Here is a 23,966-nt window from a genome sequence, read left to right as displayed (position 1 = left end):
GGGAGATAGGTACTACAGCTATTATTATTTCCATTTTATAGATGAGGAAACTCAGGCTCGATGGTTAAAAGTCTTGCCAATGATCAAATAAGACACTTTCTACTCCAGCACCATATCCATTGTATTATACTGCCTTTCAATTTGAGCCATAATTTCATTCCTATTCTGACACTGAATTATGAAACCTACACTTACATAACAATAATCAGAAGAGCCCTGTTCTAACATCACTAAAAATTCCAGCAGGGGAAAAATTCTTTAGCAAGTTCCTCTGATACAGGCATGACACTTAAGACATATTTAAGGGACTGATTCAGATATGTGACAAGAACCATCCCAAATAAATAAATGCTGATAACATAGGAACAAGTAGTTTTGCCAATAGCTATACAAGAACGTGCTCCAAATCACTGATAGCAGGAAAAAAGTGCTCCAAATCACTAATAGTAGTGAAAAGGTATTCTAAATCACTAACAGAGAAGAAGCGTTCCAAATCCCTAATAACAAGAGAAAGGTCAATTAAAAATAAGGTTCTATCTCATACCTGTCAGACTAGCAAAGCTGACAAAAAAGGAAAATGACTCTAAAGGAGCAGAGGTTTTTTTTTGGGTTTTTTTTCTTTATGCTAAATAGTAGGAGGATATATGGGGGCAAAAATTGATATTTTTTCCTAAAAAATAAAATTTAACTTTAAAAAATACACAGAAAAGAAAGTACAGAAGAAAACACAGACTAGCAGGACAGCTCTGAAAGTAGCTTGCTGAATTAACACCTTACTATCTCTCACCTCTTCATATCCAAGCTGCAACATCTCTTGAATCTGCCTCCTTCTCTCCTCTGATATTGACACTACTCTAGTACAGACTCTCATCACCTCACAACTGGACTACTGCAATAGGCTGCAGGGTCTGCCTGCCTCAAGTCTCTCCCCACTCCAGTCTATCCTCCATTCAGCCACCAAAGTGATTTTCCTAAAGAGCTGGTCTGATCATGTCTCCTTCCTGCCCTACTCAAGAAATTCAAGTGGATTCCCATCACAACAGGATCAAAGATATAAAATGTTCTGTATGGCTTTTAAAGCCTTTCATTAACTAGCCCCCTAATACCTTCCACCTTCTTACACTTAATTCCTGTCCCCTTCTCTTCAATGCAGTGACAGTGGCCTTGTGGCTGTTCTATCTCTCCTAGCTCTGGGAATTTTCTCAGGCTATGCCTCATGCCTGAAATGTTCCACCTTCTCAACTGTCTACTAACTTCCCTGACTTCAAATACCAACTAAAATCTTTTATTTGATAGGAAGATTTTATCAAACCTTCTTAATTCTAGAATCTTTCCTGTTTTAATTATTTCATATTATATATAGAGAGAGCTTGCTTTAAATAGATTAGTTTGCATATTTCCTCCCCGATTAGATCATAAGCTCATTGAGGGCAGGGACTGCCTTAGGCTTCCTTTCATATCCGTAGCAGGTAGCACAGTACATGGGACAAACTAGATATTTAATAGATGTTTACTGATTAATTGACTGAATTTATTATGTAATAAAAAGCTGAACAAAATAGACATGTGAGGTTTCACATATAAACTATTCTTTCTGTTCTACTTTGTAGGCAGAATTATCCTTTTTTGGGGTACTCAAATTTAAAAATTCAAAAGTCAAAGGTCAGAATGTGAAAAGCAAACTATAAATCCAATAAAAAGATTTTGAGGACTTTTCTTTAAAAATTCTAAAAGGAAAAGAATATAAAAATAGCCAGTCCCCATTTCCACAGTTTGTGCTTTTTAATTAACTTATTTCAAGTTGTGATAAATGTACCTATTATATTTTCTGCCACACCTCCAAACTCCTCAAGATTTGAGCCTTTTGCTCATCTTACAACAGTCCCTAGCATTTAGTACATGTTAAATAAACATTTGTTGTTGAATTAAGAATTCTTGTGACAGAGATTTTTGTATATGGCTCACAACATATAAATAAGCATTAGCTACAGAGTATGTTTTACTACCTATAAGGAAGCATTATTTTGCTCTCAGCTTTGTAGATTTACTAAATATGTGGATTCCAAGAAGAAATGAAAGCAAGACAATTTGAGAAGGCTGAGAAAGTTGCCCCAACATTTCAAATCAGTAAATAGAGTTAGTTTCCTTCTCGTAGTTCCAGATTCAGATACTTGGAAAGGTCTTAAACATTATCTTTACATATTTTGATATCTCCTCATCTACCATCCACCTCCTATGAGAGTTCTATAACCTACTATACGTATCCTTCAGGGGCAGCTAGGTGGCACAGTGGAAAAAGCACTGGCCCTGGAGTCATAAGGATCCGAATTCAAATGTTACCTCAGACACATACTAGCTGTGTGACCCTGGGCAAATCACTTAACCCCAATTGCCTTAAACATCCAGGGCCATCTCCAGTCATCCTGATATATATCTTGCCAGTGGACGCAGATGGCTCTGAAGGAGAGAGTGAGGTTAGTGACCTTGCATAGCCCTTCCTCACTTATATCCAATTCCTTGCAAGTCATGACATCACCCCAATGTCATGATCCTCTTCAATAATGAAAGACAAACAACAACAACATATCCTTCAAAATATCACTTTTACAATCACCAATGTTGAACAGCTAGGCAAAACATTGGATAGAGTGCATGATCTGAAGTCAATTAGACTCATCTTCCTGAATTCAAATCATCTTAGACACTTATTAGCTGTGTGATACTGGGCAAGTCACTTAACCCTGTTTGCTTCAGTTCCTCATCTGTAAAATGAGCTGAAGAAGGAAATAGCAGAACATTCCAGTATCTTTGCCAAGAAAACCCCAAATGGGGTCACAAACAGACACAACCAAAACAACTCACAACAATAAAATTGGCAACAAATAATGTTTCAGGGCCTACTACCCGTAGAGATTCTGCTAAGAACTTTCTCCACTCCAGAGTCTATCTAACCAATTATATAAAAACTTCTTCAGCTTGGTATTCAATCTTCTCCAGAATCTAATTCACCTTTGCTATTCAATTTAACTAATTTAATGTTTTATTTTTCCCTTTCCTCATATGAACAATTTCTGCCCATATACAGTCAACAGGCAATCATATCATGATGGACAGATAAGCCCAATTCTGTTCTAGTTAAGAAAATCTTTATCCAAACATCCAGCTCACTTATCCAAATCAGATTCTCAAATCCATATCAGCTGGGATCAACTTGAAAATAAAACAAACGGGGCAGCTAGGTGGCGCAATGGATAAAGCGCCAGCCCTGGATTCAGGAGGACCTGACTTCAAATCTGACCTCAGACACTTGACACTTACTAGCTGTATGACCATGGGCAAGTCACTTAACCCCCATTGCCCTGCCCCCCCCCAAAAAAAAAGAAAGAAAGAAAAGAAACCAAAGCCTTACCTTTGTCCCCTTTACCAGCATATACCCTGCTTTTTCTTGTAATGAGGAACTCAACCCAAAGAGAGGGGAATCCAAGATATGAGTGGAGAAGTGAAACTCTCCAAACCAGAGATTCAATTGGGGGGGGGGGGGGGGGGCGGCCAGGGAGAACCATGCTGGTACTAAGCCCTGCATCTGAATCCTCTGGCCAGTCTGAGTCACTTCTCTCATTATAGCGCCACCTAGCTGCCCCAAAATGATATACTTTAAAGGCCCAGTATAACTTGTTTCTTGACAACTTATCACTTCTAAGTACTCTCTAGTTGCTTTGTTTAATTCTTATTTACCAAAGTAGATCAGAGGATCAGAGATTTAGTAGTGAGAGAGACCTTAGAGAAAGAAACAAGCATTTATTAAGCACCTACAATGCCAGATACTGTGCTGTTTTACTAATATGATTTGATCCTCAAAATACTCTAGGAGGTATGTGCTATTAGAATCTCTACTTTACAACTGAGGCATCTGGGGCAGAGGTTAAGTGACCTGTCTAGGGTCACATGGCTAAAAAGTGTCTGAGGAAGGATCTGAACTCAGTTCTTTATGACTTCAGGTCTAGAGCCCTCTGCTCTGAGCCACCTCAATGCATCTCTCGGAGGTCATCTAGTCCAACTCCCTCATTTTACATATACGGAAACTAAGTCCAGATATTTTAAATGACTTGCACAAGGTCACATAGGTAGTAACCATCAGAAACTGAGCCTAGATCCTATGATATCATTCAGTCATTATCACTGCATTTATAGATCTTATGATTGTTTCCTCTGTCAAGTAAAATTATCTTTGGATAGGAAAGAAACAGAAAATGGTTAATACCTATGATTATATGGAGAAACAATATAGAAACATATAGCAAATGGAGCCAAAATGAAAACCCTCTTTACCTTTTCTGCCTTGATACAATTAATATTCATGAAGCACTGAAGCAACATATCTTTAATTTCACTACTTTCCTCTAAATCATAATCAAAGCAAAGTAAGGCCTGATGAATATTCCAAAGTCGACCAATGTCTGCACCCTAGGAAAACAAAAATAAAATAGTAAAATTGATTTTTCTAACATTTTTATATATAATTGAGAGAAACATTAGATAAAAGATGGTTTAGACAATAAATAATAAATGTATTTATTATTATAAAATATAAATATTATGCTTATTATAAATACAAAATAAATATAAAATATAAAAATGATAAATGTCAATAAATGTATAAATTTGTAGACAGAAGTTACAGAACCAGGAGAATAATTAATATAGTAATAGTAAAACTGTAAGGGAAAATAACCTTAACAGTTTTAGAACTCTGCTGAATACAATGAAAAATCACAACTCTTTGCACTACATACAAAGTACATAGTAAGCATTTAACAGATGCTTGTTGCCTGCCTTCCCACTACGTGACAAAGAGATTAGAGATTCAAAGGCCAGAATGAGACATATACTTTAGAATGTAACAATGCATAGATTTCTTTTGTTTGATTATGCTAAGTTGTTAAAAAGACTGGGTTTTTCTTTTTTTATTGGGGAGGATGAAAAAGAAGGGTGCTACAGATCATAATGCCACCTCATAAAACAGGAAAAAAGTGGTCACTGAAGAATTCTTTTAAATACACAGAAGAAAGTTCAAACAGTATTAACAGATTAACAGGACAGCTTTGAAAGTGATATGCTGAATTCATTATACATATAAAATGCCGTATATATTTATGTAAAAGATTATATATACATATGTGTGTGTGTGTGTATATATATATATATGTATATATATATAAAAGAACTCAATCATACTTCAATTTCAACACAGGAAATGTGCATTTAATATATAATAAATATTATTATATAGCATAAAATTTTACACACATAGATAAAAGAGCCCAATCAAACTTTGATTTCAACATAATAATGTTCTATAGGATTACTTAATCTCATATCCAAAGTTATCAAAGAATTGATGTTCTAGTCAAGAAGCAGAAGATATAAACCTCTAAGAAAATAGTACAGAATCATTTGTAACTTGAGAACAATTTTACAAAAACAAGGAAGACTAAAGAAGTTGTTGAACGGTCAAATATAACTTAGAAAAACAAAGTAAATAAAAGCCAATAAGAAGTATAAGGTTATTCAAGTAAAAAAGAGAAAGTCTCAAGATTTAAGAAAGAACAAAGAAAGCTACCAAAAGGCAAATGGATTAAAAAAAAAAAGTTGGGGAGAAAAAGCAGTAGGCAAAGTGGTAAAAAAGCAGGGCTTCTTAACCTGAGTTCCATGGAATCTGGTTTGTTGTTGTTTTGATAACTATATTTCAATATAATTGGTTTCCTTTTAATTCAAAGTTATCTTATCTTATGCATTCAGAAACATTATGCTAAGAAGTAATCTATAGGCTTCACCAGACTGCCTAGAGTCCATGACACAAAATAGGTTAAGAACCTCCATGACAAGTCTTTTGTAACAACCTGGCACAACTCTATTACCCCAAAAGCAGCTTATCTAGTTCTCAAATAAAATAACAAAGAATGGTAAAAACATATAATCAATTTCAACATACTGTTTTAGTATTAAGACTCTTTTTTAACAGCATTATAAAAGCAGTTTTCCCCATATCTTCTTTGTCTTCTAGGCCTTTTTCCCACCAAGTCACACATAGCTGATGTATAGAATTCTGTAGCTTTCTTTCAGATTCAGGCAGGGCATGTATAATACCTAAAAGAAAAAGGAAGCAATCTTAAATACAGAAGAACATCATTAATTCAAACACATTAAGTTAGGAACAGTTTAACCTACACTGCAATATAGAATGGAAAGAGAGAATAAAATTTGACTGGTTCTAAAGCAAAATCTCCTCTTTCAAGTTATGGTAAAGAACTTGATATCCCTGCAAAAATGTAATGTTATTTCAAAAATTCAATGTACCATTTAATATGATTGCACACTCTAGCAGAACTCTATAGTTTTCATTTATTCTCCATAGGAAATATAGAACTGGCCTCATACCCAATCAGATTCAAGTCCTGATACTGACACCTAATGGTTGACACCCTGGCAAGCCACTTTACTTCTCAGGGTTTTATGCAGCTTTCTAGTACTACAAGTGACAGAGATGGTGCAGACCTGCATTGATAGAAGTAATTTTCTTCTTCAATAGGTCCCTAGCCCAATAAAACCACAGGTCTCGTCCCTATCTCTTAACTTTCTCTCATATGAAATTTACATTTGTACTTGAATAGTTTGCTAAGCATGCAATGTAGTTTGCATATTGTTGTTTCAGTCATGTCCAACTCTTAGTCACCCCATTCTGGAGTTTACTTGGCAAAGTAACTAGAATGCTTTGCCATTTCCTTATCCAGCTCATTTTATAGATAAGGAAATGAGGCAAAAAGGTTAAAGGACTTGTCCAGGGTCACACAGCTAGTTAACTGTCTGAGGCCAGATCTGAACTCAGCAAAATGAGTCTGACTCCAGTCTGGACCCTCTATCCACTATGCCACCCAGCTGCATGCTAAAGCCACTTAAAAGTTTAACAAAAAAGTTTAAGCAATTTACTAAATTATTTCTAAGCAAATGTATTAACAATAAGTGAGTGTTACTTTTTCACTAAAATGGACCTAATAGATTATGAAGTTCTAGAGATAGAAGAGACTTTAAAGATTATATAGTGGGGCAGCTAGGTGGCGCAGTGGATAGAGCACCGGCCCTGGAGTTAGGAGAACCTGAGTTCAAATCCGGCCTCAGACACTTAACACTTACTAGCTGTGTGACCCTGGGCAAGTCACTTAACCCCAATTGCCTCACTAAAATAAATAAATAAATAAATAAAATAAAGATTATATAGTACAACATGTTACAGATAAGGAAACTGAGCCTCCTTGAGTCTAAGGATTAAGCAATGGTAACAGCCAATCAGTGGCAGAGCCAAGATTCCAAGGACACTACTTTTTGTGCTATAAAACAATGTCTCCTGTCTCTTAACAGTGTTGCACGTCTACTTCATACACATATTTAACAAATAGTTTTTATGTAGGAATGCTGCAATTACTTGAACCTAATATTTCTTTAAATGCTTTCTATAAGGATATTTCACTAATTCCAACTAGTCTTTTCCCCAAATTGTTATCATTTACTAAGGTTTTCTAGACAAAAGTTTACTAATACCAACCCACATTTCAGTGTTTATTCCTTGATATCAACTACCAAAAATACATCAAGGGAAAAAAAATCAGTGTTTCCATTTCTTGGTTAAATTCATGAACTATTGCCCTTACCAATCTCATTCATTTATCAAACAAGTAAAACAATAAAATGTAAAGGCTGTCATTGGCCATGATTTTTCAGACAGTAACTAAAATCTTATCTTATACAAATTCCATAAACCAACATCATTGTTTCAAGAATAAATTGAATTAATTCAGTATGCACCCATAAAGAAAAATCTTAGGTTATTTTTATATATGAAAAAGCTCTACCTCCTAATAAGTTAGATTCCAAATCTAATAACATTAAGGAAAAAAATTTCACTGGTTCTTAGTCAAAGTCTTCTCTTTCAAGGCATGGTAAAGGATTTGATATCCTTTCAAAAATGTAATATTATAAAAAAAAAATCAACATACCATTTAATATGATTGCACACTCTAACAGAGCTTTGTAGTTTTCATTTTCATTTATGAGAGATAATGAAACAGTAATCACATACGTAACTGCATAGATGATTTTAAAGGTTTGTTTCTGTAAACAAAAAAAACACCATAAAAATCACAAAATTATCTCCAACTTTTGAGGGAATTAAAGCATTACTAAATTTTGGAATATTGGACTTTGCTTCAAAAACAAAATTATTTTAATAAATTTACAATTTATTTTTAATGCTGAAATAATCTGAAATATAACTTGATTTAAAGACAATTTATTCTAGCTCACTATCAAAAGGAATACATATTCAATCTTTAGGATTACAGATGTTTAGTTCTATATATTTCCCAAGTACTTTAGTTCAGTTCTTAAAAGTCATTTACATTTTTGAAAGGTATATACTACCATGTCTGGGCCATTTTCTATTTCCATACGATCTTCACATTCCATTTCATGCCTCTGCCACTCATCCACTGGAGTCTCTAGCAGCACATCCGTTAATAAATTCTTCAGTCTTTCCCATAATTCTTCTTTCTGCTTCCTTGGTAACTCCTCTAACAACTCATTTAAGTTGAAAGGGTCAAAGACATCTTTCTGTAAAGTTATAAGAATTAGATTATTTTTTCTTAAAAAGAAAACAGCACTTTTCCTTCCTATTTTTTTTTTAAAGAACAATGATTATGTTTTGTTTTCCTTTAATACCTGGAACCAAAATAAGCAATAACACACTTGGTTATAGCTTTCAAAAAACACTTTCCGCTGGAGAAAAAAAAGATAAGTAAGTAGCAGTGGGGTAAAAAATTTGTGAGCAAAAAGTTATGCTACTATACTGTAATTGAATAATTCCAATAGCCCTGTTCAAAAAATTTTTATTTGGCCCATTGACAAGGCAGCTAGTTGCTACAGTAGAGAACTAAGTCAAGAGTCAGAAAGACCTGAATTCAAATCCTGATACAAACTCACCAACTATGTAACCCTGGACAAGTCACTTAACCTACCTGCCTTAGGGAGAAAATCATTTACTTCCCAGGTTGTTGTGAGAAGCAAATGAGTTATTTTTAAAGTTAAACACAGTACCCAACACATAATTATAAGTATTCCCTTCCTAATTCCCTTCTCTAATTTTAACTAGGTAATTCATCATCAGACTCAAGAAGACATGGGTTTAAGTTCTGGCTATGACCCATGCTTGCTGTGGGATCTGGGGAGTCACTAAACTAGCCAGTGCCCCAGGCACCTCAAAGGTCATGAATTGCATTGGTAGAGGAAAGCTTCCTTATGAATCCTCTGTGCCAATGAAATCAAAGGACTAATCAAAAAACAAAAAATCTGATTTAAGTAAATATCAGTAGTTCACAGAAAATGTATGCAATATTGTGCTTTGGGAGAGTCATTGAGCTGTTTGTTGTTTGTCCTTCATTCTCAAAGAGGACCATGACATGGGGTGATTTGCAGTGAAATGGATATTTAAGTGAGAGAGGACTATGCAAGGTCACCAACCTCACTCTCCTCCAGAGTCATCTTCGTCCACTGGCAAGATATACATCAGGATGACTGAAGATGGCCCCAAGATGTTTAAGGCAATTGGGGTTAAGAGACTTGCCCAGGGTCACATGGCTAGTAAGTGTCTGAGGTGAGATTTGAACTCAGGTCCTCCCAACTTCAGGGCCAGGATTCTATCCCTTGCACCACCTAACTGCCCTAGGTAGAGTTAATGAGTAGTTAACAGACAAATAAATGGTTTAAAGTCTGGATAATCTAGATGTGAATCCAATCTTTGACACTAATCTATGTGACCCTAGGCAAGCCAATCTCCCTGAGGCTCAGTTTCCTTATCTGTAAAACTAGAACAATAAAAGAACTTTTATGAGAATCATATGAGATAACAGAAATGAAGTCTTTGCAAACCTTCAAGCATTTAAAATATAAGCTATTATTATTATAATTATCAGTTTTCAAATATTACTAAAATTACCTATGTATAACATTTATTTTTAAATTATTATGGATACTCAAAGGTCTTGGTGATTGAAATGGCTCAGAAATAACTAAGGAACAATTTTTCTATTTTAGAGTTTCTTTAAATCCTGTCAAAAAAAAAGTGTACCTTCCCCAATAGGTAAGTGGTCATTAGCTAAATCATTTTCAGTAAATTATCAACAAGAATTATAAAAGAATTCTCCAAATCACTAAGAATGAGAGAAATGCAAATTAAAACAATCCTGAGTTTTCTCCTCACCTCAAAGTAGCAAAGATGGAAATTCAGCTTTGGAGAGGTTACAGGGAAGACACACAGATATAAAGCAGTGAACTGGTCTAAACTTTCTGGAAAACAATTTGGAGTTGTTCAAGAAAAACCACTAAAATGTTCATACTCATTGAACCATAGATCCCACTAAGAATAACACCCATGGATGTGAAGGAATGAAAGGTCCCATGTATACTCAAATATTCAATAGCGATTTTTGTGGTCACAAAAAAAAGTGGCAATAAAAGTGGATAACCATAAAATGGGTAACAGCTAAACAAACTATGATATATGAATGTAGAATACTGTGTTTCATTGTACAGAGTAGCAAATATTAGAAATACAAAGAAACATGAACAGAATGTTGTTGTTGTTGCTGTTGTCTGTCCTTCATTATTGGGGCAGCTAGGTAGCGTAGTGGATAAAGCACCAGCCCTGGATTCAGGAGGACCTGAGTTCAAATCCAGCATCAGATACTTGACATTTACTAGCTGTGTGACCCTGGGCCCTGAGCAAGTCACTTAACCCTCATTGCCTTGCAAAAAAAAGAAGAAGAAGAAAGAAAATAATGTGTCCTTCATTATCTAAGAGGACTATGACATCATGGCGTTGTCATGACTTGCAGTGAATTGGATTTAAGTGAGGGAGGGTTGTACAAAGTCACCAACCTCCCTCTCTCCTCCAGAACCATCTGAGTCCAGTGGCAAGATATACATAATTAACAGACTGGCAAGAATAAACAGAAAGTCATTTAAGCAGAACCAGAATAATTAATAAAATTACATTAATAATTTAAACACAAACGACACTGAGAGACAGTCAAACTAGAATTATAATAACTAATGTCTGTTCTGGACCACACATGATAAAACATACCTCCATCTTCTCAGTCAAGAGACAAAGACCATGGAAGCCCATTGGTACAAAACCCACATATACTATGCAGCACTATGAGGTTCTATTATGGGTTGTTATGTAGGTACGCCAGAAAATGTGACTTAAAAATATAAGACATCATGAAAACTTGTCATGGTATACTTTTGTACTGGCAGGAAATAAATTTATTCACATGTTAAGAGTTCATATTCCAAAATAAAAGTGAAAGGTTTTAAACTACCTCACTGAGCCCTAAATGTGTTAGTAATCAAAGGGAAAAGGTCAGCGTGTTAGCTGTCTAATTTTATTAGCCAATAAAAACTATTGGTTGATATAGTACAGTAATTCAGATTTACATATATTAATAATTGGTAACAAGCAGTGCAGTACACCGTAATTTCTTCCTCTTCCTAGATCTGAGACATTGCTGCTATAAACTGAAAGGGATGGGAGTAAATAGGGGAAAGAGAGGTGTTAATGACACTATTTCACACTTTCGAAAGTGCTGGGACGATTAGACGAAGAACAGCCTTAGACATTTTCTTGTAAGTACTTATTAATTTTGAAACCAAGAGAAAGGGTAAGCATTGATGTAAACAGAAAGTATCATTGGCTATAACTGGAATTTTACAATTCCAGATTAAAATTCTCAGGGATGAAATGTTACTTTTTTTTAAAAGACACAGTTCTAAGATTAGGAAAAGCTTAAACTTTCATTTTTCCCCCACATATAGATGTCAATTACTTCTCCTTAAAATACTTAAGAAACAATGATGTTCTGCAGTTTGAATTATTCCTATCGGGTAGGGGCTAAACAACTTTATGGCCCTTAGACTTGCCTTGAATTCTCAATATCATCTAGTTATTTTGGAGTGCCTGAAAGGGCTGAATTTAGAAGGCACTATTATTTAATATAAAAATTTTTAAATAGAGGGAAAAAAGGGCACAGACAGAAAAAGTTATGGCTGTTGGACCATCTTCCAGAATTTAAAATATATTATTTTCTAATTCAAAGGTATATAAAATATATTTATACTTCCTAAATTTGAAAATGAAAAGCATCTAAAACTGGTCATGAAATTTTAAAAATTCCAAAAGTTGACTATTAAGAAAATCGTGAGGTAAAGTAGCAAGAGTAACGAGAATACAAAACTAAACTAAATAAGATACTACCTACTCAGTTACCTATACTTGACTCCTGCAAGTATTCTCAATTTCAATGAAGCAGGTACTCTCCCCACTTACACAAATTAAACTCTCCACTTCTGTGTTCTTGAATTGCCAGGGGAAAAAATAACCAACTGTTGGACAGCCATATGATAACAGACAACAAGGCACAATATAAAGAGCCCTAGGAGTTAGGAAACCTGAGGTATCAGATACTTGCAGCTATGTATCCATGGTATGTCCCTTAAATTGCCAGTCTCAGTTTCATCATTTGAAAAATAGGGATAATCATATCTTAAACCTACCTTAGAGTGTTGTGAGTTTTGTAGGCACTTTTTTTGGGGGGGGGGGTTGTTGGGGCAATGAGGGTTAAGCGACTTGCCCAGGGTCACACAGCTAGTAAATGTCAAGTGTCTGAGATCAAATTTGAACTCAGGTCCTCCTGAATCTAGGACCAGTGCTTTATCCACTGCACCACCTAGCTGCCCCCAGCACTTTTCAACCTTATGTAGACTAGTCCTTCTGTAAGAGACATCCTGTCCATTGCTACATCGATATATAAAATCTTTTCAGCTTGCTATGACCTACCAGAATTTGTGTTGCACTGGCATTACTTTTAAAAACCCAAGGCCAACCTAGAGGGAGGTGTTTATAAGTTAGGAGCATATGTTATGTACCTGCAATCTATTAGATGCTACAGTGAAAATTACTGAAAATACAAAAGAAATAAGGTCCTTGCCCTCAACAGAATCCAGTATATGAGTTGTAACACACATATGAATCAACTAAAAACACATATTTTAAAAATTACTTGTACTTAGGGAAGCCAAGATGGCAGAGTAAAGAAGCACTTAGCCAAGCTCTTCCAAATTCCCCTTCAAATAACTCCAATAGTTCAAATTAAATTCTAGAACAAGAGAACCAACGAAAGGTCTGGTGAAACAATTTTCCAGCCAAAGACAACTTTGGAGGTTAGCAGGAATGTTCTGCCCCACCAAAGGGGTGGTCAGGACTGGAGCACAGTACTGCTGTAGCACTGGTAGCAAGCAAGTGGTTGCAGTGGTGGCAGCGGCAGCGCTTTCAGGAGATCTCAGCCCATGGATAGTGCAGGGGTTGCACAACTTCTCAGCATAAGATTGCAGGAGACCCTTTGCTGGTACTGACATCAGGACCCTATTGCGTTTCCCATATGCAGTTCCAGGTCAGAGTCTCAGAGACAAAAGGAGTGATAACATTTGCAGCGGCAGGGGAGCAGAAGTGTTGTTTCCAGTTCCAGGACAGACAGGAGTGCTTGTGGTTGCTCACGGAGGAGTACGGACCTTGGCCTCAATTCCAAGAAAGAGGGGAGAACTAGCAATTGAAACTGCAGGGGAGCAGGGAATCTAGAAACTGTCCTAGGAGAAGGAGGAGTGGTAGTACTGCTGGTTAAGGGGAACAAGGTCCCTTCCTAGGTAAACACCAGAACACAAGCCAGGAGAGCAGTGGCCATACCTCTTTTTAAATCATAGCACCTTAGAAGCACTGAAAACCTACAGATCCCAAGAGCAATTCCTGAAAACAGCACAAAAGGCCGAAGCTTGGGACAGTGTGCCTTCCACCCTAATTTAATATGAAGTTAAAAGTCAAGAAATGGGCTGGAAAAATGAATAAACAATAACAACGAAAAACAACCAGATCATAAAAACATAATATAGGAAGAGTAAGACCAAAATCCAAACAAGACAATGATATTAAAGGAGCTACATGCAAAGCCTCAAAGAAAACTGTGAACTGGATACAATACTCAACAAGAATTCCTAGAAAAAGCTCAAAAGGGATTTTAAAAATTAATTAAAAGACATAAAGGGGAGAAATGGGAAAAGAAATGAGAGTGATGCAAGAAAAAACTGAACAGCTTGGTAAAAGAAGTACACAAAAAATTAAAACAGCACCTTAAAAACAGAATTGCAGTTTTCAGACAAAGAAATCAAAGCTATCTATAATCATATGAAAAAATGCTCTAGATCACTACTGATCAGAGAAATGCACATTAAAACAACTATGAGGTATCAACTCACACCTATCAGAGTAGCAAATATAACAAAAATGGAAAATATTAGATGATGGAGAGTATATGGGAAAGCTGGGACCCTAATACACAGTTGGTGAAGTTGTGAAAAGATCCAAACATTCTGGAAAGCAATTTAGAACTATGCCCGAAGGGCTACAGAACTGTGTATACCCTTTGATCCTGCAATACCACTGCTATTTATATCCCAGAGATATCCCCAGAAAGAGAAAAAGACCTATTTGTACAAAAATATCGATAGCAGCTCTTTTTGTGGTGGCTAAGAATTGCAAATCAAAGGAATGCCCATCAATTGGGGAATGGCTAAACAAACTCTGGTATATGATGGTAATGGAATACTCTCGTGCTATAAGAAATGACAAGCAGGATGATTTCAGAAAGGCCATGTATGAAATGATGTATAGTGAAGTGAGCAGAACCAAGAGAACATTGTGCACAGAGACAGCAATATTGTTTGATGAAGAATTATGAATGACTTGACTATCCTCAACAACACAATGATCCAAGACAATCCCAAAGGACTACTGATGAAACATACTATCTACTTCCAAAGAAAGAACTAATAATGATGGAATAGACTGAAGCATGCTATTTTTCACTTTTTTTCTTTTAATCAAGTTTTCTTATACAAAATCACAAATATGGTAATGTTTTACATAATCATACATGTATAACACATATCTGATTGCTTGCTGCCTCAGGGAGGGGGGAGAAGAGGAAGGAAAAGAGGGATAAAAATTGGAACCCAAAACTATAAATAAAAATATTTATTATTAGAAAAAAAAATAAAATATATACTCTTTAAAAAAAATTGGCAAAATGGTAAAAGAGGACAAAAATCCACTAAAGAGAACTCCTTAAAAAGAATTGGCCAGGGGCAGCTAGGTGGCGCAGTGGATAGAACACAGCCCTGGATTCAGGAGGACCTGAGTTCAAATCTGGCCTCAGACACTTGACATTTACTAGCTGTGTGACCCTGGGCAAGTCACTTAACCCTCATTGCCCCACCCAAAAAAAAAAAAAGAATTGGCCAGATAGACATACAAAAGCTAACTGAAGAAAATAATTCCTTAAAAATTAAAATTGGGCAAGTGAAAAATCAATGATTCTATGAAAGCAAACTCAAAAAAATGAAAAATAGAAGAAAATGTGAAATATCTGAATAGGAAAATGGATCATGGAGAGATAATTTAAGAATTGTTGGACTACATGAAAGACATGATCACAAAGAGCCAGAATATCACATTTCAAAAAATTATCAAGGAAAACTGCCCTGGTATCCAAAAACCAGAGGGCAAAATAGAAATAGAAAGAATCCATTTATGACCTCCTGAAAGAGATCCCAAAGTAAAAATTGCCAGGAATATTATAGCTAAACTGCAGAACTCCCAGGTTAAGGAAAAAATATAGCAAGTGACCAGAAAGAAAGAAATATTCTGAAGCCACAGTCAGGATAGCACAGGATTTAACAGCTTCCACAGTAAAGGAAAAAAAGCATTAAAATATGATATTCCAGAAGGCAAAGAAGTTAGAATTACAATGAAGAATTAACCAAACAACAAAACTGAGAATAACATGTCAGGAGAAAAAAAATGGGCATTCAATGAAATAGAAGACTTTCAAGCATTCCTGATGAAAAGACGAGAGCTGAATAGAAAATCTGACTTTCCAACTCAAGACTCAGGAAAAGTATAAAAAGGTAAACATAAAAGAGAAATCATAAGGGAATCAAAAAGATTAAAATGTTTATATCCCTATATGGGAAGATAATAATTATAATTCCTAGGAAATGCATCATTATTAGGGTGGTTAAAAGGACTATACATAGACAGAGGGCATGGGTGATGAAGGCATGATTTCAAAAAATAAAATTAAGGGATGAGAAAGAGGATTCACTGGGAGAAGGGGAAAGAGATAGAAAGAATGAGGAAAATAATCTCACAGAAAAGAAGCACAGAAAAAAAGAACTTTTATAAAATTTATAAAATACATTTTTTTCTCTTTTCTTCATCTATTCCCTTCCTTTTGTCCCTCCCCATGAGACCCTGGCGCATGTCATGGAAACTCGAGGTTTTTTAGAATGTGTTCTGTAGAAGGGAAAAATGGTGGGGTAGGATGTAACAGCTAAGGCGCAAACCTTACTCAAGGAGGGAATAACATACACACTCAGGTGGGTATAGAAATCTACTTTACCCTATAGGGAAGTTGGAGGGGAAGGAGATAAGATAATGGAAGGGGTGATGATAGTAAAAGGGCATACTGAGGGAGGTAGTGATCACAAGCAGAACAGACTACTGAAGAGTGACAAGGTAACAATGGTACAGAAGAGTTCCAGGGAACTCATGATAGAAGAGGATCTCCAAATCCAAGAAAAAAAAAGAAAGAAAGAACTGTGGAGTATAGATGCTGATTGAACCATATTATTTCTTTTGTTTTGGGTGCTGTTGTTTTTTTTTTCTTTCTATTTTGAGGTTTTGCATCACTGCTCTGATTCTTTCTCTTGTAACAGGATTAATGCAGAAATAGGATTAATGTTATTATGTGTATATATATATCTATATGTATATGTATAGAGATATATAGATATAACCTATATCAGATTACCTGCTGTCTAGGGGAGGGGGGAGGGAGGGGTGGGAGGGAGAAAAATCTGAAATTGTAAAGCATGTATAAACAAAAGTTGAGAACTATCTTTACATGTAATGGAAAAAATAAAATACCTCATACATTAAAAAAAAAAGAGTGACAAGGTAAAAAAAGAGAGAGAAAGATAAAAAAGGATCTAATAGGTTGGAGGGAAATAGACAGTAATCATAACTATGAACATGAATGGAATGAACTCACCCATAAAACAAAAGCGAATAGCAGAGTAGATTAAAAAACAGAATCTTACAATATGTTGTTTACAAGTAACACATCTGAAGTAGAGATACACATGTAGTAAAGGTAAGGGCTGAAGCTGAATCTATTATGCTTCAGCTAAAGCAAATAAAGTAGAAGTAGCCAGCATGACCTCAGACAAAGCAAAAATAGATCTAATTAAAAGAGATGAGCAGAGAAACGTTTCACTAAAAGGTACAAAAGACAAAGAAGTAATATCAATACTAAATATATATGCACCAAATGGCCTAATATCCAAATTCTTACAGGAAAAGTTAAATGAGTTACAGGAAGAAACAGAAAGAAAACTATACTAGTGGAGAATCCTAACTTTCTCCTCTTAGAACTAGATAAACCTAACCAAAAAATAAACAGGAAAGAAGTTAAGGAAATGAATAAAATTTTAAGACTAGTTAGATATGATAGTCCACTGGAGAAAAATGAATGGGAATAGAAAGCATTTTCCCAGCACTATGCAGCACCTACACAAAAACTGACCCCGTATTAGAGGATAAAAACCTCACAATGAAATGCAGAAAAGCAGAATTATTAAAAATTATCCTTGTCAGTTCATAATACAATAAAAAATAAAGTGCAATAAAGGGCTGTGGAAACATAGCTTAAAAATTAATTGAAAACTAAATAATTTAATCCTAAAGAATGAGTGGGTAAAAGAACAAACCATAGAAACAATAATTACATTAAAGAGACTGAAAACAATGAGACAACATACCAAAATTTATGGAATGCAGCCAAAGCAGTAGGTAGAAAATTTATATCTCTAACTGCTTATATCAATAAAATAGAGAAAGAGCAAGAAACTGAACATGCAACTAAAAAAAAAAACTAGAAAAAGAACAAATTAAAAATCCTCAATTAAATACTAAATTGGAAACCCTGAAAAAATCAAAGGAGATTAATAAAATTGAAAGAAAACCTGTGAACCACTAAATAAAACAAGGAGCTTTTTTTATGGAAAAAAAAAACCAACAAAATAGATAAAGCACTGATTGATTTAAAAATAAGGAAGAGGAAAAACAGATTACCAATATCAAAAATTAAAAGGGTAAATTCACCAGCAACAAAGATGAAATTAATGCAATTATCAGGAATTATTATATCCAATTGTAGGCTAATAAATCTAACAACCTAAGAAAAATGGATAAATATTTACAAAAATATGAATTGCCCATATTAAGAGAAGAGGAAATACCATACTTAACCCCATTTTAGAAAAAGAAATTGAATAAGCTATAAGTGAAGAAAAAAATCCCCAGGACCAGATGGATTCATAAGTGAACTCTACCACACATTTAAAGAAAATTAATTCCAATACTATATAAATGATTTGTAAAAATAGGTAAAAAAGGAGTCCTTTCAAATAATTTTTACAATACAAGTATGCTACTGATACCTAAACCAGGAAGAGCAAAAAAGAGAAGAAAATTAGACTAATTTCCCTAATAAATATTAAAACAAAAAATTTAAATAAAATACTAACAAGGAGATTACAGTTATATAAAGACCATACCCTATGACCAGGTGGGCTTTATACCAGGAATGCAGGACTGATTCAATATTAGGAAAGCTATTAACATAATTGGCCATATCAATAACAAAAACAACAAAACTCATGATTATCTCAACTGATGAAGAAAAAACTTTTGACAAAATACAACACACATTCTTTTTAAAATCATGAGAAAGCATACGAATAAATGGAGCTCTCCTTAAACAGATAAGTAGTATCTTATTTAAAGCCACCAGCAAGCATTATCTGTAACAGGGATAAACTTGAAGTTTTTCCAGTAAGATCAGGAGTGAAGCAAGAATGTCCACTGTCATCACTATTATTAAATATTGTGTTAGAAATGCTAGCTACACTGATGAGAGAAGAAAAAGAAATTGAAGAAATTAGAATAGGCAATGAGGAAACAAAAGTATCACTCTTTGCAGATGATGATGGCATACTTAAGAGAATCCTAGAGAAATCAACTAAAAAACTAGTTGAAATAATTAACTTCAGAAAGTTGCAGGATATAAAATAAAATGTATATAAAATAAACCCATATGAATCATCAGTATTTCTTTTACCGACAAAGCCTAGAAGTAAAAGATATAGAAATCCCTTTTCAGATAACTGTAGACAATATAAAATATATGGGAGGTTACCTGCCAAGATACACCCAGGAACTACATTAACACAATTTCAAAACACTTTTCATGCTAATAAATTTATATATGAACAACTGGAAAAATATTAATTGCTCATGGGTAGATATAATAGATAATAAAAATGACAATTCTACCTAAATTAATTGACTTATTCAATGCCACACCAATCAAGCTACCAAAAATTATATTATAGAGCAAGGAAAATAATAACAAATTCATCTCAAAGAACAAATGGTCAAGAATATCGAGGGAATCAATGACAAAAAGGTGAAGGAAGGTGTTGTAACCATACCAGATCTCAAAATGTATTAAAAAGCAATAATCAAAATAATCTGATACTCGTTAAGAAGTAGCATGGTGTGCCAGTAGAATAAAATAGGTACACAATACACCACAGTAAAGGTACTTGTAGTGTTTGATGAACCCAAAGATCCAAGCTTTCGGGACAAAAACTCATTATTTGACAAAAACTGCAGGGAAAACTAGAAGCAGTTTGACAGAAACTAGGTATAGACCAACATCTCATACTGTATACCAAGATAAATTCAAAATAGGCATAAGATTTAAACAAAAACGGAGGTAACATAAGAAAATTAGGGAAGTATAGACTATTGTACCTGTCAGATTTATAGATAAGGGAAACAATTTATGGCCAAACAAGAGATAGAGAGCATTACAGGAAGTAAAATGGATATTTCCAATTACATTAAATTGAAAAGGTTTTGCACAAATAAAATCAACACAGCCAAGATTATAAGGAAAGCAGGAAAGTAGTGGAAAAAATTTATGACAAGTTTCTCAGATAAAGGTCTCATTTCTCAAATATATAGAGAACTGAGTTAAATCTATATGAATACAAATCATTCCCCAACTGATAAATGGTCAAAGGATATGAACAGGCAGTTTTCAGAAGATGAAATCAAAGCTATCTATAGTCATTTGAAAAAATGCTCTAAAGTACAATTAATTTGATAAATGCAAATTAAAACAACTCCAAGATACCACCTCACACCTACTATCAGATTGGCTAATATGACAGAAAAGGAAAATGGCAAACATTGGAGGAGATGTGGAAGAATTCGATACTAATACACTGTTGCTGGAGTTGTGAACTGATCCATAGATCACAGAAACAAGACTATGGAAGGAGAAACAGGGAATAACTGATAAGCTGTTGCAGGTTTTTAGCTATAAATGCATATTTTAGTTTTTTGCTTTATTTTTTAAAGTTTATTAAAAATTACCAATATTTTTTCTTTTTATGTATGTTTGAGATCTGTGATGTGGAATTTGGAAGAAAGATGTAAAAAAAGATAAGAAGTTCTTATATAGGGATGGGCAACTGGGCAAAGAAATTTTTTCTAAGTCCTCCACAGATTAACAATAAATAAATGTGAATTTAAAGTAATGCTACCCCTCTTACATCCTTGCCCTGCCTAGAAGCTGGAGACATCATAAGATAGTGAACTTAGTGTCAGGAAGATCTTGCCTCTGACATTTAGTAGCTGTGTGACCCTTACTAAGTTCCTTAATCTTTCCATTACTTACTTTCCATATCTATAAAATAAAGGTGTTGGATTCAATGGCCAGTAAGGTTCTTTCCAGCTCTAAATCTGATTCTTTGATCTTCTCCCTGGCCACCAATTTGTGTGTGTGTGTGTGTGTGTGTGTGTGTGTGTGTGTGTCTGTTATGTGTGTGTGAGAGAAAGACAGATTTATGACCATTAAATTATAAGTTCCTTGAAAACAGCTACTGTTATCATTTTATGTACTTCCCTAGTGTCTAGTACATTAAGTAATTAATAAATGTGTTTTCATTTATTGACTTAAATGATGTCAGGCTCAAGCAAATCATCTGACCAAAAACCACAGATGGGCTTCAGGTGCTCAACCATTGGAAGGATCAAGAGAGTTGCTATTTCTACCAAAATAATTTATAATATTTGTAGTGAAAATCAGAAAAAAACATAGAACACATGGTACTTACATCAAGTTGAACAAAATGTAAAAAGTCTTCAACGGATTCCTTAGACACAGCTTGTAAAAATGTCTTGCGTTTTTCCATGATGAAATATTTTTCATGTGTTATTTATTTTGTAACTCTAGAGACAAACATCATAGTTATATTTTTAACTTGTATATGAAAAGATATGCATGAAATTTACAGTCTCATACCCAAAAAAAAATCCCACACCAAATGTCTTTAAAATATATTTCAGAAGGGAAAGGGGCATCAGAATAAAGGAAAAAATAATTTCCTTATTAGCATTCCTGAAGATTGCCATGACATTTAGAAGTTTGGGGTTGTTTTTTTTCTAGATTGGTATGTAAATTATGTACTGGATTGCTAGGGAATTTCCTTACCACAGATCACAGACAACAATGACAGCAATAAAGTTAGAAGGAAGTACATCAGATCCACATTGTGGACAAACATACTTTGTAAACAGGAGCAATTTTTGTGGAGAAACCAAGGCATTAGAAAAAAATGGGAAGGAAGATCAGAAGCGCAGTCTTAAATGGATGGTAATTAGAGAATCTCTCATATTTAATAAATACAAAAGGAAGGGGAAAAAACCGGAATGCAACAGCATAGTTATATACTATCCAATCTTTATCTAATAATGCTTTAATTAAATTAGTTACCTCTCACATCAAAAGGCTCCTAGAGAACAATTCATATAAGAACAAGAACACAATAAAGACAAGCAACTTTGAAAGACTTAAGGAGTCAATTAATGCAATGACCGACTTGATTCCAAAGGATCAAAGACGAAGCATGCTATCTCCACCTCCTAAAAGAGAAGATGAAGAGTGAGTGAGACATTTTTTGACATGGCCAAAGCAGGAGTTTGTTTTGCTTGATTATGAATATTTTAATGGACTCTTGATTATGAAAAACTATGGTTTTGTTTTTCTTTTACTTTTAGGGGAGATAGGAAATATCAAAATAAAAAACACCAAAAAAATGTATTTTTGAACAAGAAAATAAATGCCTCCTGACAGTCCCTAAATCAAAGTTCCTTGGTTTTGTTTCTACTGCAACTAAACTCTAAACACCAAACCCAGCAAAAGAATAGGCTCCAGAAACGTCCGTGATAATAAGAAAGTTTGGAGAAGAACTGGTTGAATCGTGATGTTTGTCTTCTCTGAAACCACTCCAGCACTTTTGGTCTGTTACCCAATGTTATTATTTGAAGGATGTCCATCCTTCCTATGATCCTATCCTTCCTATGATCCTGTGCCCAGTGGTCCTCACAAAAAGAACACCAGCCACTGTGAAAGCACAAAAGTCCCCGGTGACTGACAGGAGGATGAGGAGCTTAACGAACGACCACCCAGTTTCTTCAGTAATGTGACAAGCAGTATCTATGAGGATGGCGCCTAATCAAGGATTTCAATGAGAGCAAGGGTAAGAACTAGTCAATGGGGAGCTTTCAGAGAGGGAGGCACCCTGAGTAAGTGGGTGAAAGGAGAAATTAGGGCGCCCCCCCCAGCAATTCACCCCTCAAAGTCAAATTCACCCCTCCTTCTGTGGAAGGCTCGCGGCTTTCCCTCCACTCGGAAACAGGAAAGGGGCAGGAAGGATGCCTGCCGCCCGTCAGGTACCAGGACAGGAATGGGGCCTCCCACTTCCCGGTTTAAAGAAAGCCCAGGGCGGGAGTCACTGCGCAGGACCGAAGTGGGGCCGGGCTACCTCCCAGCCCACCTCCGCCACGGCCCCCTTCACCCCATCCCACCTGAAGGCTAAAAGTCGCCTCCCCTGACGTTCTCCTCCCCGTCCGCCGGCCAGCCGGCCGCTTCCTGCGGGGTTCTCTACCTCGGCCCGCTCAACTCCCGGGCGGGAGAAAAATTCAAACAAACCCGCCAGTGACGACGAAGCCCCCGGCGCGCCGCCGTAGTCTCGCTTTCGCGAGCGCAGTGGGCGGAGGAAGCTCTGTTCTCGCGACAACCGAGTCGGGACGTTTCTCTTCCATGCTGAAGGGGTACGCCTGTCAGAGAGGAAATAAAGCCCCGCCTCCCCATCTGCGTCGGGGAAAGAGTGTTTTGGAGGGTATGTTACCTAGTTACTGTAACCAGGCATCGAACGAGAAACGGCCCCGCCCCGCAGCTGGCACGAGAGTCTCGTGAGATGTGAGGCTGCGGGGCCGCGCGCGCGCTCTGCAGCCCTCCTTTTCCGGTTCCGCTTCCGGTGGATATGTCGGCGGAGCTGTGAATTTGTCTTAGGTAGTGAGTCGGCTTATGGTGTTGCCTAGACCAAGGCTTCTTAAATTTTTCCCACTCGCGACCCCGGCTATATCTGTATAAAATAGGTATGCAAATCGAACGTTTTCTACCATTCTTTTCGCGACCCCCACTTCAGCTTAGACCGCCGTATCTCTGTCTCGTCCAAAAGAAAAACACCGACCCGACATGGTGACGGGAAGATGCAATGATGGCCTGAGGACTGAGCTTAGAGTCTGGAGAACCCGTTTTCAAATA

At 35.8% G+C, this 23,966-nt stretch overlaps 1 protein-coding gene across 1 annotated transcript in view; it reads right to left on the bottom strand.

The window, feature by feature from the left end:
* NCAPG2 (non-SMC condensin II complex subunit G2) overlaps window positions 1-23,343 on the bottom strand; it is a 111,575-nt gene extending 88,232 nt beyond the window's left edge. Inside the window, exons 1-7 of the mRNA XM_043967735.1 lie at window positions 23,225-23,343; window positions 22,131-22,279; window positions 21,472-21,586; window positions 8,476-8,664; window positions 8,052-8,166; window positions 5,993-6,147; window positions 4,330-4,464 (exon numbers count right to left, since the gene is read on the bottom strand). Of these exons, the coding sequence (XP_043823670.1) occupies window positions 4,330-4,464; window positions 5,993-6,147; window positions 8,052-8,166; window positions 8,476-8,664; window positions 21,472-21,549 (672 nt within the window). The 5' untranslated portion in view covers window positions 21,550-21,586; window positions 22,131-22,279; window positions 23,225-23,343. The remainder of the gene's footprint in view (window positions 1-4,329; window positions 4,465-5,992; window positions 6,148-8,051; window positions 8,167-8,475; window positions 8,665-21,471; window positions 21,587-22,130; window positions 22,280-23,224) is intronic.
* Between the last annotated feature and the right edge of the window lie 623 nt (window positions 23,344-23,966).

The sequence above is a fragment of the Dromiciops gliroides genome, chromosome 5, assembly GCF_019393635.1.
Source record: "Dromiciops gliroides isolate mDroGli1 chromosome 5, mDroGli1.pri, whole genome shotgun sequence".
Taxonomy (NCBI): Eukaryota; Metazoa; Chordata; class Mammalia; order Microbiotheria; family Microbiotheriidae; genus Dromiciops; species Dromiciops gliroides.
Note: the sequence above shows the minus strand (reverse complement) of the source record. Positions and strands in the feature narration are given on the sequence as shown.